A 14395-nucleotide genomic window follows, 5' to 3' on the forward strand; every position below is an offset into this window, starting at 1 on the left:
AATATCGGTCAAAAACTGAAACAGCTCGATTTCAGCGCAGGCGCAGTCAATGATCGCATGATGTGTGGAGAGAAAGTTCCAACCTAATATGACGTCGTGTGAACATGATGGCAACACAATGAATTCTATGATATAGAGGACCTCCTGAATTGCAACACGAGCAGTGCAGGCTCTGGATGGCTAGACGTGCTGCGCGTTGGCAGTTCAAAGAGACAGTCCAGAAAGCGGCGTCGTCACTTTTCCTATCTTGCTGCAAATACGGGCATCTATCGCTGAAAGTGCAGCGCCGGTGTCAAGTGCTAGCGTCAATGTTCCTTCTATTGCGACGTCATTAGCGTTCTTCGGGGAAGTGTGAGGCCTTATACATTTCGCTGGCACTGCAGTTCTCGCCTCCTGAACTGCGATATTTAGTTTTCCTTGCACAAAGGGCTCCGCCGCCGGTGCATGGGGGAAAGCAAGCGGTGGCGAGGAGAAGGTGAACGGCGAGCGGCGGAGAATGCGGTGTCGACGGCAGAAGGAGATTCAAAGGCGTCCGAATAGTTGCGGCATTGTTGGAAACGTGGCGCATACGGACGCGCATTGTTCGGGACGTTCGGTGTAAGCAGGCGACAGTGACGTGCCATGTGTCCAGCACGGCTACAATAAAAGCAAATCGGACGGTTGTCTTCCCTGCGCCAATGGTCTTGAGGTCGTGCATAGTGCACCAGTGGACGGACTGGAGGGGATACGGGTGGGCGCAAAGGTGTGCGAAGGAGGCCGTAGGTCCGTGGTGCAGGCCTCATTGCGACTTCGGCGTACGTCAGGGGAGCGGCCGTAGGAGCCTGCTGAAGAGAAGGCGAAATGTGGTCGGCTACCTGCTCCTTGATGACAGATTGGAGAGCGGGCGCCAACGGAGTACTCGGCTGGCCGTGTGCTAGTGGAATCAAGGAAAGCTGACGAGCCACCTCTTCACGGACGAACTCCTTGATCTGTAGCAGCAGTGAAGTGTTATCCGGGGCAGCAGCCAAGCTCGACATTGAAGTGGCCTGAGGTGCAGATTGGCGGGTGGCTACGCGATGTTTGCGCAGTTCGTCGAAGCTTTGACACAGACTGACGAGTTCAAAGTCTGTCGAGGGATTTTTCGCCAGCAGCATCTGGAAGGCCTCGTCTTCAATGCCTTTTAAGATATGGCGGATCTTCTCGGCATCAGCCATTGCGGTGTCAACGCTGTTGCAGAGGTCGACAACATCTATATAGCTGGTAAATGTCTCCCCGCACTGTTGCGCACGGCCACGCAAACGTTGCTCGGCGCGAAGCTTGTGAACCGAGGGGCGCCCAAATACCTCTGTCACGTTAGTCTTGAAGGCCGTCCATGTCATCAGATCACGTTCGTGGTTGCGGTGCCACACGCTAGCGACACCGCTCAAATAAAATGACACGTAATTCAGTTTTTTGGTGTCGTCCTAGTGGTAGTGGTTGTGAACGGGCCGGGGCAGACCATGGTAATCACCGGGGCTGTGGGTTGTGGTGGTCCTTCTTCTGGCATTATGAAGACGGGCTGCAGTGTCCGATTACGATGTTCCAGAATTCTGGTTGTACGCAGCAGCTCCACCAATTGTAAAGGGGGGTTTATTCGGCTCGTAGAGCAGCAGCGACAAACTCAGCACCAGCAGGTAGGGCGCAGCCAGCGAACAAACTGGGTGCGTGCCACGCGATGGCAACGGGGCTTTTAAGCCTGCCGATCTTCTTCGTCACAAGACATGTGGAAAGGCCTGCTTTGTGGTAACGGCCAGAAAATGAAACTTATAAACTTAAGCCGGCGCCGCAATGTGCCTATTGAGACAGCGAGGGAGTCACAAGAGAGAGTGAGGAGAGGGGAGCAGAGTTGCAAGGATGGGCGAGAGGGCAACCTTGGAAGCCACACGCCAACGCTCGTGGGCAGAGCGTGACAGCGGGAAGAGGGTAGTGGGGCACATGACGGATAGTTCGCCTGCAAGAAGACTAGGGAACACAGACCGTGCATGCAAAGGGGTCGGAGGTCGTTGTCATCTCGCATTGTGGCGGCGGGTTTACGCTGTCTGTTCGCCGTAACCGATTGGCAGGGTTCAAAGACGTTCGTTATACATGCGGTTTTATGCCGTTGAAGTAATGTATATTTTGGCGGTCGCACGGTTCTTGTTTGTTTTAAGTGAAAGTTTGTCTGAAGTGAGGCCATTATATGTGGGCTCAACTGTATTTAGAATATTTAAGAGATGCAACAATGCATAGACAAGATGGCTTTTGAGACCGATTTCACCTCCGCACATCAAATAGTCTTCTTCTGACTGGCGCCACTCTTGGTTGCGCCATAACAATATTTTCGTTAATTAGTGAAGATGAAATTCTTCTTGCTACTATTGTCGATCTAGCTATCTAGCCTATCTGCAAAAATGGCAGGGGCCTACATATGACAGCTTCTTTTAGAAAAAATTGTTTGCATAAAATAACACATGGTATATCTACTACATTTTCTAAACCTAAGCCTTTTACACAGTATAAAATTTTGGCCGTGAGCACACACATTGATTGATATTCAGAGCGTGCATAGTGAAATGAGTGATTTGTAAACTGGTTTCAATAGAATCTTCTGGTTGATGCTGTGTTGCAGTTTGTGATCTACCAGTTGGCATTTAAATTGCTTTCACTTATACTCCATGGGTGGATGAAGGGTTTGATGGACGTTTGCCAAGTGAGGGAATGGAACTTGCAGGTTCCAAAGGCGAGTCTTGGCCTGTGAGCTTCTTCAAGGATGCCACCAAGGCCTCACCTGCCAAGCAGCTCACAATAGGTGGCATATCGGGATGGTGAGTGTGAGGTCATTATTTGCATGCACTTTGCATACCCAAAGCAGAAGCATAACATGCCGAGGAATGACAGAAATGCAAAAGATGCATGCTTGAGTATATAGTTTGAATATGTTGACAACATGTCACTGGCACAGATATTGTGGGGATGTGCGACTCTCATGTTATTTTGCCCGCATGGCTCCCATCTTCTGTAATCCGGCTTTGCTGCGTGTCTTTAGAGCGTAGGTTGGTGTGGTTGCAGAACAGTACGAGAGATGGCGCGAGTGTTGCGCTGCTAATGCCACCTAATGGCGGGGTCACTTGGGCGCGAAAGGGAGATGGCTGTTGCTCTTTGGCTCGGAGTCTGCAAGTGGCGTGGACGTTCCGTGTGTGCACCAATCCATGCTTCTGCAAAACCGTCTCGCAAGGCCTAGGAGCAGAACACCTGAATAGATGAACACAATTGTTTGAACGCGCCACCATTCGCATGACCATACATGCAAATGACCAGGCGTTAGTGTCCAGCATAGGGCGAACATTTTCGCTCTATATCCAGTCGTGGTGAGTCGGATTTCCTAGATTTATTGCGCACCCATTGGCATGTTTTGTGGATAGTAACTCTGCTAGCAGACCCCACATCTGGCTGTCCAATGTGGACCTCTTGGGGCACGGACAAAATCTTTGACAGTTTGCTTGGTTCGAGACGACCTTTCTTTGAACTGCATCATAGGCCTAGCTTGTATTTTAATCGCAAGTGTCGGCGCCGTGCTTTCTTAAGCAAGACAATAGTTGCTGTAGTTTGTTTGAACTTTTCAACATGCTAAGCCTTTTCGCAAGTGTTTTCAATAACATTCATTGGTACGAGAGCCACTTGGTCTGCATCCTGGGAGAGCAAAGCTTAGCGCCCATGGATCATTGGCAAGCCTGAAGCAAGTGAGTACGGAAACCTCTTAGTTGGTCCGAGTTCCTTTTGTAAATAGCTTCTTCTCTCTCTTTGACTCTAGAAGTCATGGCTCTGAGAGCTGGGTGGCCGTGGGTGCCGCTACAGGCTTTCTGGTATTGTGGTCCGGCACCGGCCGCTCTGACACTGTCTGGGACGGTGGGCACTGTCAACTCGGATGCTTTGTGCGACGAGCAGGGTAGGACCATCTCACAGAGCTGACCTCTCCACGCGGCTGCCTGTCTTGTGCCCATTTTTGGTGTTGTTTTTGAATGCTGGTTGCTGTCAGGGTAGCGACTCATTAGGCCTAAGGCTTTACAAAGCTGCCTGTCACATATGGAGGGACACAACCTGGTGGACTGTGGTATTAAGGTGTCACACTTTGCTTCCCTCATTCTAGTTAGCCTCACATGAATTGAAATTATTCATTTGACTCAAGAAAGCACGCTTTGTTCACGTGAACTTCACATCTGAATAGCCGCCCTAAAATTAGCTAGCCAAATTGAACATCCTACCACGTGGGCAATGCACTTCCTCTTGCTTGTACTACTTTAGTGTTTGTTGAGTGCACTGAGTGTACGTAGTGTGAGCGAAGTCACCCCTGGTTTACTGTCACCTGCACATTGTCTGCGCTGTTGGCCCGGACTACGAACGAGCCACTCCGAGCAATGGAGATGCATGTGGCCAGCTCAGCGCAGCGACTTCGGCGGCCGCCTGTGTCCAGCTCGCAACCCTCAGTGGCTGGGAAAACAGCCGGCAATCATGAATGGCTACTGTGACTCTCGCCAGCAAGGCATATCGGCACAAGCAATGCTTCGTCTTGCCGACTAGTGCGTCTCTTTTTCCAGACTGCTGATCTGAAGTTGGGCTGTCGAGTCTGCAGAGCTGCTGCTGTAACCAGCGGACGCCAGTGGGGTACCCAAGAAACAATGTCGGCTTGCATGTTATGGACAGCACATGGACATTTGCCCGGCATGGCCACTTCTGGATGTACTACTTCTTCATGAAGCAAGCATTGATGGTAGACCCTGTGACACGTTTCATCGTACTATGCAGTGATTTAAGGTTGGGGGGATGTGGGGACGCGCGACTCTCACGCGTCCCCTGATGTTGTTTTCCCTGCATGGTTTCTGTCTTTTGTAATCCGGCTTCGGCGCGTGGCTTTACGGCGGCGTTCGGTTTGGTTGCAGAGTAGTACAAGAGATGGAATGAGGGTTGTGCTGCTAACGCCGCCTAACGGTGGGGTTACTTTGGCTTGCGGTTGGCAAGTGGCACGGATGTTCTGCAGTTGCGCCGATCCATGCTTCTGCGAGACTGTCTCGCGAGGCCTAGGAGCAGGACACTGCAATGGACGAACACGATCGTTAGAACGTGCCACCGTTCGCATGACCATACACACGAGCGGCCAGGCATTTGTGTCCAACATAGTGCGAACATATTCGTTTGCCATCCGATCGTGGAAGTTGGTCTTCCTCGATTTGTCACGTGCCCATCGGCATGTTTTGTTGATAGCAACTCGGCTAGCAGGCATTAGTGTATGAAAGATGCAATAAATGTCTTTGTGATTGTTTGCACTGTGTTGTCCCGCACAGGTGAGACCCCATATCTTGAGGGTACACTCTGCATGTGGCTAGGGCTGAAGGCGAGCACTGGATGTAGCCACACATGGGTGTTCCGTGGTACTCCTCAACCCATAGCGCATGTAATCACAGCTATGTCAGGTTTGAATAAATAAAGCCTGTTTCACATGTTGCGACTGGAGTGACGAAAATCATTCCAGTCGCATGTGTCGCAATGCAATTTTTATAGGGGCCATTTCACATGATTGCGATTTCAACAATGCTATTCAAAAGGCACAGCACGACTGAGACGGAGACAAAGAAACAAAAAACCACATCACAAGCGCTGACGGCCAACTGGTTTTATTTGCACTGAAACCTTACCTTAGCTTTACTTGGGTAACTTCAAAGAATTGCCAACTACAGTTCCTGGACCTAATGCTGCTATTTAAGGTCGACCATATATACTGGCAAATAGAATGAGGAACACCTTAGACTTCTGCCAACCTTAGACTTCTGCCAACCAAGCGACCAGGCAGGATTCTGTAAAGGCTACTCAACAATAGACCATATTCGCACTATCAATCAGGTGATATAGAAATGTGCGGAATATAACCAACCCTTATATATATAGAAAGAAGAATGATAGGTGTAACGTTAAGGGATAAGAAAAGAGCAGATTGGGTGAGGGAACAAACGCGAGTTAATGATATCTTAGTTGAAATCAAGAAAAAGAAATGGGCATGGGCAGGACACGTAATGAGGAGGGAAGATAACCGATGGTCACTAAGAGTTACAGAATGGATTCCAAGGGAAGGGAAGCGTAGCAGAGGGCGGCAGAAAGTTAGGTGGGCGGATGAGATTAAGAAGTTTGCAGGAACAACATGGCCACAATTAGTACATGACCGGGCTAGTTGGAGAAGTATGGGAGAGGCCTTTGCCCTGCAGTGCGCGTAACCAGGCTGATGATGATGATGATTACGAGAAAGCGTTTGATTCAGTCGAAACCTCAGCAGTCATGGAGGCATTACGGAATCAGGGTGTAGACAAGCCATATGTAAAAATACTGAGAGATATCTATAGCGGCTCCACAGCCACCGTAGTTCTCCATAAAGAAAGCAACAAAATCCCAATAAAGAAAGGCGTCAGGCTGGGAGATACGATCTCTCCAATGCTATTCACAGCATGTTTACAGGAGGTATTCAGAGACCTGGATTGGGAAGAATTGGGGATAAGAGTTAATGGAGAATACCTTAGTAGCTTGTGATTCGCTGATGATATTGCCTTGCTTAGTAACTCAGGGGACCGATTGCAATGCATGCTCACTGACCTGGAGAGGCATAGCAGAAGGGTGGGTCTAAAAATTAACCTGCAGAAAACTCAAGTAATGTTTAACAGTCTTGGAAGAGAACAGCAGTTTACGATAAGTAGCGAGGCACTAGAAGTGTAATAACCGATGTGGACGCAGCAGCAGATTTTGCAAGATTGCTTTATTGCACAAAAAACAAGTGTTTATGTAGGCACGATGTATCGCTTATCGGCACACAGGCGACGGGTTTAACACGGAAGACATGCGCACAAGATAGCCAACTCAGTCACGTCGCTCTGTTATCACATCCCTTTCCACCTAGTAGTCAATGCCATAACGAAGCACTGGGCGACGTACACGAGTAGACCTATGGCATGCTTGCAGAACTTCTGGACTAGGCGATCTCTGCACTGCAGTTTGCGTCGCTGGAAGGATAGGTGATCTCTGCACTTCAGTTTCAGTCGCTGGAAGCTTGAAGCTGGGGTTATCGTGAGAGACTATCGGTATAGCATCCCATGCTCTCCGCACGTGGTTGCGATGACGTCGGTGTACTGAACCATCGGAAGTCTGTACTTTGTACATGACGTGGCCCAAGCGACGCAGTATCCGTGCGGCCAGCCACTTCGGACCACGAGAGAAGTTCTGCACATACACGGGGTCACCTTGCAGAAACTCCCTCGAGGATGGCGGCTTCGTACATCCAGGGCCTTTTGCGCCATGGTGCACTCTCGACAAGACAGAGCGGAAGCTCCTGCCCAGCATGAGTTCTGCTGGCGTCTTCCCGGTTTCCGAGTGGGGCGTGGAGTGCTGCTTGAATAAAAAACGAGAGACTTGAATAAAAAAGCGACAAAACAACAGGAATCTGCTTGTCTCGTTGAAAGATACCGCGTAGTGGCTTATGATCTGTCAAGATGCGGAATTCTCGCCCACATAGGTACTGATGAAATTGACGGACGCCATGGACAATAGCTAGAGCCTCGCGGCCAATCTGGGCGTAATTACGTTCGGCCTTAGTGAGTGTTCTTGACACATAAGCAACAGGTTGCTCGCGTCCTTGAGCATCGCGGTGAGCTAATACAGCTCCCACACCCATGGGTGATGCGTCACGAGACAGAATTAAGGGTGTATCAGGGTTGAAATGCACTAAAAGTGACTCGGACGTCAGCAACGTCTTTAGTCTTTCGAAAGCTAGTTGCTGCTCTTCGCCCCAGTTCCACGTACTGTCGCCGTCCAGTAGGCGGTAGAGCACTTCTGCAACTTCAGACCGACCCTTTAGGAAACGATTGTAGAAATTCACCATACCTAGAAAAGCTTGGAGCTCCTTCTTGTTCTTTGGTACAGGTGCTTTGTGAATCGCCTCGACTTTAGCCTTTGACGGGTAGATGCCGGTGGCGTCTATCCGGCGTCCTAAGTACTCCAGGCTCTCTTTGAAGAACTGACACTTGGCGCCTTGTATACGCAGTGCCGCTTTTGACAGTCGGTTGAGAACCTCCATGAGGATTTCATGGTGCTCCTCTGCTGTTTCGCTGGCCACAAGGATGTCGTCGAGGTATGCCGCCACCTGGCATAGACCTGCAAGCACTGTATCAATTGCTCTTTGAAATAATCCGGGTGCTACCGAGACACCAAATGGCAAACGTCGCACTTTGTACAGGCCCTTTACTGTATTTATTGTGAGCACTTCTGCTGTAGCGTCATCAACTGCAAGTTGCTGGTACGCTTGCGTCAAGTCAATTTTATAAAAAATACGGCCTTTCCCCAACATTGTGAAATGTTCCTTGCTAGTAAGTAAAGGATAAACGTTGTTCCTTACCGCTTGGTTTACTGTACTTCGATAGTCGCTGCAAATTCTTAATGACCCATCCTTTTTACGGACGATGACCACAGGGGTGGCCCATTCTGAGTACTGCGTCGGTTGCAGAACACCTTGACGTTCCAGTTTTTCCAGTTCTGTGATGACGTCATCCTTCAGTGCGAACGGAATTGTGGTGTTGACCGAAGGTGGAAGTCAGACTCCAGCCGTCCCGAAGTAAAAGCCGTTTATTTAACATATACAACCAATATATATAATGAAGAACAGAAGCGCCCCCTGGGGAATAAAGAACCGAAATGAATAACGAAACTGAATATAACATACTCCCTCCCTTATTTTTAGTAGTTAGTTGTTAGTAAGTATTAGTAACGAAAACCCCAAAGCATGCACACTGTACTTATTTACACATATTTACAACCTATGTACACAATGGCAGACCACGAACTAATTGGTCTGATAGTCTTTGAGCCAGGCCGGTGGCCGGCGCTCTCGGGTCGGCCGCGTTGGACGTCGCACTGGCGACGGGCTCGTTGACTGCTGCTGCGGTATGCCAGGACACAGTGCCTGCGTCCTGAGAGAAGGAGGCTGCAGCACGGCAGGCTGCAGCACATCGGGAGACAGCGGCTGCGGCGTGGCAGGCTGTAGCGCCTCAGGAGACCGCGGCTGCGGCGTGGCAGGTTGCAGCGCCTCAGGAGACCGCGGCTGCGGCGTGGCAGGTTGCAGCGCCTCAGGAGACCGCGGCTGCGGCGTGGCAGGTGGGCCTGGTCCCCAGGTGCCCCTCTCCGGAACCCTGGAAAGCTTGGAGGCATTCCACGTACGGCCGTCTCCAAGTCGGAAAGAGGCTGGTCCCCTCCTCTTGATCACCTCAGTGGGTGAAGAAAAGGCGCAGTCTCCCTTGAACCGGACGGACTGTTTTTTGACACGGACAAAATCGCCTACGGCTATCTTCGTCTTCTTGGCGGCTCTTCTTTTGTCCGTGTAGTGCTTACTGCTTTGCTGCTGACGCCGAACCCTTTGACGAAGTCGCGCCAACTCCTTGGCTGGATCTTCCGCAAATGCTGGTGCCGAGAAACCCACGATATCCAGCCTGGTTCGGGGCATTCTACCATGCAGCAGAACTGCTGGGGCGACTCCGGTGGTGGCGTGCGGAGTACAGCGGTAAATGGCAAGGTATTCTGTGACAGCTTGCCGGAGTGGTCGTCTTTCGAGGAGTGAGACTTGAATGAAGTTTTTCAATGTGCGATTGAAACGTTCTATTTGCCCATTGGCTTGGGGGTAGTATACTGAAGAATGTGAAAGACTGATGCCTCTGTGTTGCAGGAAAGTTATGAACTCACGCGAAGTGAACTGAGGTCCATTGTCACAAACGATCTCTTCCGGGTAGCCTTCCCGGGCAAAAACACTTCTTAAAAAGTCTTTCACGGTGCTCGTGGACACTTCGCTGCAAAAATACACCTCTGGCCATTTCGAATGGTAGTCAACAAGCGTTGCAGCAAATCTGCTGTTGTAGGCTGCATGCTCCAAGGGACCAACAATGTCTAGGCCAAGCTTTTGCCACGGTCGCTCAGGCCATGCAACAGGTTGCAACGGTGCTGGTGATGTTTTGGCGGACTTATCTGCCTCCAGGCAGATATGGCAGTTATTTACTGCCGTTTCCACTTGCTTATCCATTCGTGGCCACCAGAACCGCTCACGCAGTCGCGCCTTCGTGCGCGTGATACCCGGATGTGTCTCATGCGCGATGCCGATGATCTGAGCCGTGAGGGAGGACGGAACAACGAGGCGCTCTCCACACAGAAGCAGGTCATCGACAACAGAAAGTTCTTCCCGAATGGCGTAGAATGGTTTCGCCTCTTCTGGTATGGACTTCTTTGGCGGCCAGGAACTCAGCACGAATGACTTGACGGTTTCCAGGCAACTGTCGTCGAGGGCGGCCTGCCTGAACTTCTCCTTAGTCACGCAGGCTGGCTCAATGAACGAGACAATTTCTTCCTCCTTAGCAATCTCTGCCTCCGAGGTAGGTGCTGGTAGCCGAGAAAGTGCATCTGCTACAGTGTTTGTGGACCCCTTGCGGTATTCAACAGTGAAATTGTAGCAAAGCAGTCGTGCACTCCAGCGTGCGATTCGAAGTGGGTGTCTTCCATGTCCTTGTGACGACAGCAAGGACACCAGTGCCTGGTGGTCTGTTCGAATTGTGAAATGGCGACCCCACAGGTACGTGTGCCATCGCTCACACGCCCAAATGCACGCAAGTGCTTCTCGTTCACCGACTGAATATTTTCTCTCTGCAGGCGACAGTGTACGGGATGCGAAAGCGACTGTGCGGAGCTCGTGGCCACTTTGTTGCTGCAGGACTGCTCCCAGCCCACAGTCGGACGCGTCGGTCGACACAATTACTGGCAATGACGGATCGAACATCTGGAGGACTGTACTTGACGAAAGCATTTCCTTGACCCTCCGGAAACTGCTGTCTGCTTCGGCAGACCAGATGAATGGCTCATGTTTGCGAAGTAAGACTCTCATAGGCTCAACCACTTGTGCCAAGTGTGGAACAAACTTGGAGTAGTATTCTACGAGGCCCAGGAACGAACGAAGGGCGGCCACATCAGTTGGCACTGGTGTGTTAGCTATGGAGTCTACTTTCTCTGGAAGTGGCGAGATACCACGTGCAGTGACCTTGTGCCCTAGAAAGGCAAGTTCTGGAACGTTGAAAAGGCATTTGTTGTTCAGTTTCAGACCTGCGTTCTTGATCTTTTGCAGCACGGTCTTCAAGTTTGAAAGGTGTTGTTCTGCGGTCTTGCCAAAAATGATGACATCATCAATGTAGAATAACACGCCAGGGCAGCGGTCAAGGATTTCCGCCATCATCTTCTGAAATGCCGCTGGGGCAGAAACCAACCCAAAGCAAACTCTTTTAAAACGGAAAAGGCCATCATGGGTGATGAAAGCTGTCAGATCCCTGCTGTCAGGGTGCAAGAGAACCTGATGGTAAGCAGAAGCCAAGTCAAGTTTGGAGAAGTGTGTAGCGCCTACCAAAGCGTGAAGCAGCTCCTCTGTATGGGGCAATGGGAAACTATCTGGAACAATAGCTTTGTTCGGCTCTCGAAGATCTACACAGATCCTGATGCTACCATCTTTCTTGTTAACAACAACAATGGGGGACACCCATTCAGAAGCATCGATCCGCTCGATGATGTCAAGGCTCAGCAACCTATGAAGCTCATTTGATACTGGTGAACGGAGAGAATACGGCAGACGGCGAAGCTTCGAAGTTACAGGCCTTGCCGTGTCTTGATGCGATGCGTGAACCCCTTAGCAAGACCCAACTCGGGACTGAAAAGTGAACTGAACTCATGTGCTAAGGCTGGCGGAAGAGCTTTGTTACGGGGCTGCGTGCTTGACGATGTGGAAATAGAACAGGATAGCGGGTCAACAACAGTCGGCTGCGGAATAACGGACGTGTATAGGCACTTGAGAGCAGAACCCTCAATGCGAAGATCCAAGGCTTTAATGCCGTCTAGACCGATCAGAGAAGTGCCTCGGTGAACAACATAAAAACGTAGCGACGCTGTGCGGCCTTTAAATCGAACGTCTGCCTGGAAACAACCTAGCACTGGAATCAGCCGTTGAGAGTAGTCAAACAGACTAACATGCGGAGCAGGCAGGAGCGGAACGCTCTGAAAATATCGACTGAAGTCTTGTTCCGACAGGATTGAAACAGACGACCCTGAATCAACAAGGAATGTCAAAGTGAAATTCGCGACTTGCAATTGAATATGAATTCCGCTACGCGCGGAACGTTGCACAGTCAAAACTTCCTCAGCACTGCTGGATGACGAAACATCTTCATGAAATTCAACTTCACGGACTCGGCCTTGCATTTGGGTTAGCTTGCGGTTGCATACCCTTTGAAAGTGGCCCTTGTGACCACAAAACGAACAAGTCTTGCCATGCGCTGGGCACTGTGGCGCTGACGCGATGTGGTCCCGCGAACCGCATCGGAAACAATGTGGCGAGCCGGAGCGGCTACTCTATTCTCGGTACCGCTGAGGGGGGCGGTTCCGCTGCGGCGCACGTGAGCCGCTCGCGCTCCTCGTTAAATTCTGCTCTACGGTGGCTGCCGGTCGTGAATTCCTTTTTTTCGAAGAATGCGACGATGGTTTTCGACGCTGCCGCAATGAAATTGCTTCGACCGAAGCAGAAAGCTCTTTTAGCTCTTCAGTCGCCTGCTCAAACTGAAGTGCAATTCGAACAGAATTCTCGAATGAAAGTGTGGAACCCTCGAGCAGTAACCGCTCACGTACGCGAGGGGAAGCTACGCCGGCAACGAATTGGTCCCGCAAAGCATCATCTTGCGAGGCAAACGAGCAATGTGACGCCAGCTCCCGTAGAGCGGCAACAAAGTCATGAACGGACTCGCCTGTGTGTTGGCTGTGGCGGTGAAAGCGATGACGCTCGATGATAACGTTGCGCGACGTCGAAAACTGTAGCCGTAATGCGGCGAGTGCAGAGTCGTATTCGTCAGGAGGGGCCACGGCAGACTTGTCATCGGCGCGTGCTGCGGCACTTGGCGCGGCCGGTGCTGCGGCGCTCGTCCCTGCATGTAGCGTCTGATAAATACGCTGGCCCTCCGCCCCCAAACAATGCAAAAGAATAGCCTTGCGTTGCTCCGGCTTGAATGCGGCGGCTCCGGATGCCAGCAAGTACACGTTGAACATCTGCTCCCACTGCTCCCATGGCAATGAGGGACGGCCGGGCGTCGGAAGGAAAAACGGCGGCGGAGCAAGCCCGGTGAAGCTCATGGTGGCGGATACGGACGGCGCAGCGGGGCTGGGGGTACGTTCACGACATCCTCGTCGCCAAATGTGGTGTTGACCGAAGGTGGAAGTCAGACTCCAGCCGTCCCGAAGTAAAAGCCGTTTATTTAACATATACAACCAATATATATAATGAAGAACAGAAGCGCCCCCTGGGGAATAAAGAACCGAAATGAATAACGAAACTGAATATAACAGGAATGCTGCAGCATTTTAGAAACTTGGGCCGGGCGTCTTCCTTCAGCTCGATGTGTAGGGGTGGCATAGCAGCGCCTGGAAATGTTTCGTCAAAAACATCCGGAAACTTTTTGATAAGGGGTTCTGCATTTTGTTCGATGCTGTGAAGCCCAGTGACATTAATGTTCGAGACCATGAAGCAATCACGACCCAAAAGCGTGCTACCTTCGTTTCTTACGAGTATCAGTAGCTCGAAGTCTTGTTCCTTGAATTTGACCGGAAGTGTGGCTTTTCCAACGACGTCCAATCCTTCCTTAGTCCAAGTTACGAGCTTGGTGTCCGATTCTTCAAGCTTTATGCGCCTTGCCACTTTCAGTTTGCTGAACGTGTTTTGACTGATAATCGACCTAGCTGCTGCTGAGTCGACTACCATGGGCACTTTTTTACCGCCTATACTTACGGCCACCATAAACTTGGGACAACCGCTAGTCACTTGACTAATATTTAGCATGTCATCATACTCAGTTTGCTCCGAGTTTGACATATTTTCTAACTGGTGGTTAACCTGACCTCTTTGTTTCTTGCGACACGCTTTGGCCAAGTGCCCTTTCACGGAACAGTTGAATCATACTGCGGTTTTAAACCTGCAACGGTATGCAGCGTGGTTGCCCAAACACCGGAAACACTGCCGTTTCAACTGCTCGCTTGCAGTTTTTACATCTTGCCCATTCTTATGCTGGTTTATGGGTTGCCTGTCCACTTTAGCTGTCAAATCTGGGACGTCCTGACGTAGGCCGGCCATAACCCTTTGATGTTTTGCAGCAGCCTCTGCCGTCACTGCTAGATCGTAGGCAGTCTTAAAGTTAGGTCTTTCTTGGCCAACAAACGTTGCTGCTCAATGCTGTCAGAGATTCCAAAAACCAACCGGTCTCTTAGCATTACGTCAAGAGGAAGCTGGTTGTCTTTGAATCCGCAG

The 14395-nt window shown here is 50.7% G+C and overlaps 1 protein-coding gene across 5 annotated transcripts in view; it reads left to right on the forward strand.

Moving 5' to 3' along the window:
- The window catches only part of LOC126540002 (FUN14 domain-containing protein 1-like), a 139562-nt gene that overhangs the window by 46348 nt on the left and 78819 nt on the right, over positions 1 to 14395 (forward strand). For all 5 annotated transcript variants that reach the window (XM_055075781.2, XM_055075779.2, XM_050186826.3 and 2 more), the window contains one exon: positions 2729 to 2822. In XM_055075781.2, the coding sequence (XP_054931756.1) occupies positions 2729 to 2822 (94 nt within the window). The remainder of the gene's footprint in view (positions 1 to 2728; positions 2823 to 14395) is intronic.

This window comes from Dermacentor andersoni, chromosome 2 (genome assembly GCF_023375885.2).
Source record: "Dermacentor andersoni chromosome 2, qqDerAnde1_hic_scaffold, whole genome shotgun sequence".
Lineage (NCBI taxonomy): Eukaryota > Metazoa > Arthropoda > Arachnida > Ixodida > Ixodidae > Dermacentor > Dermacentor andersoni.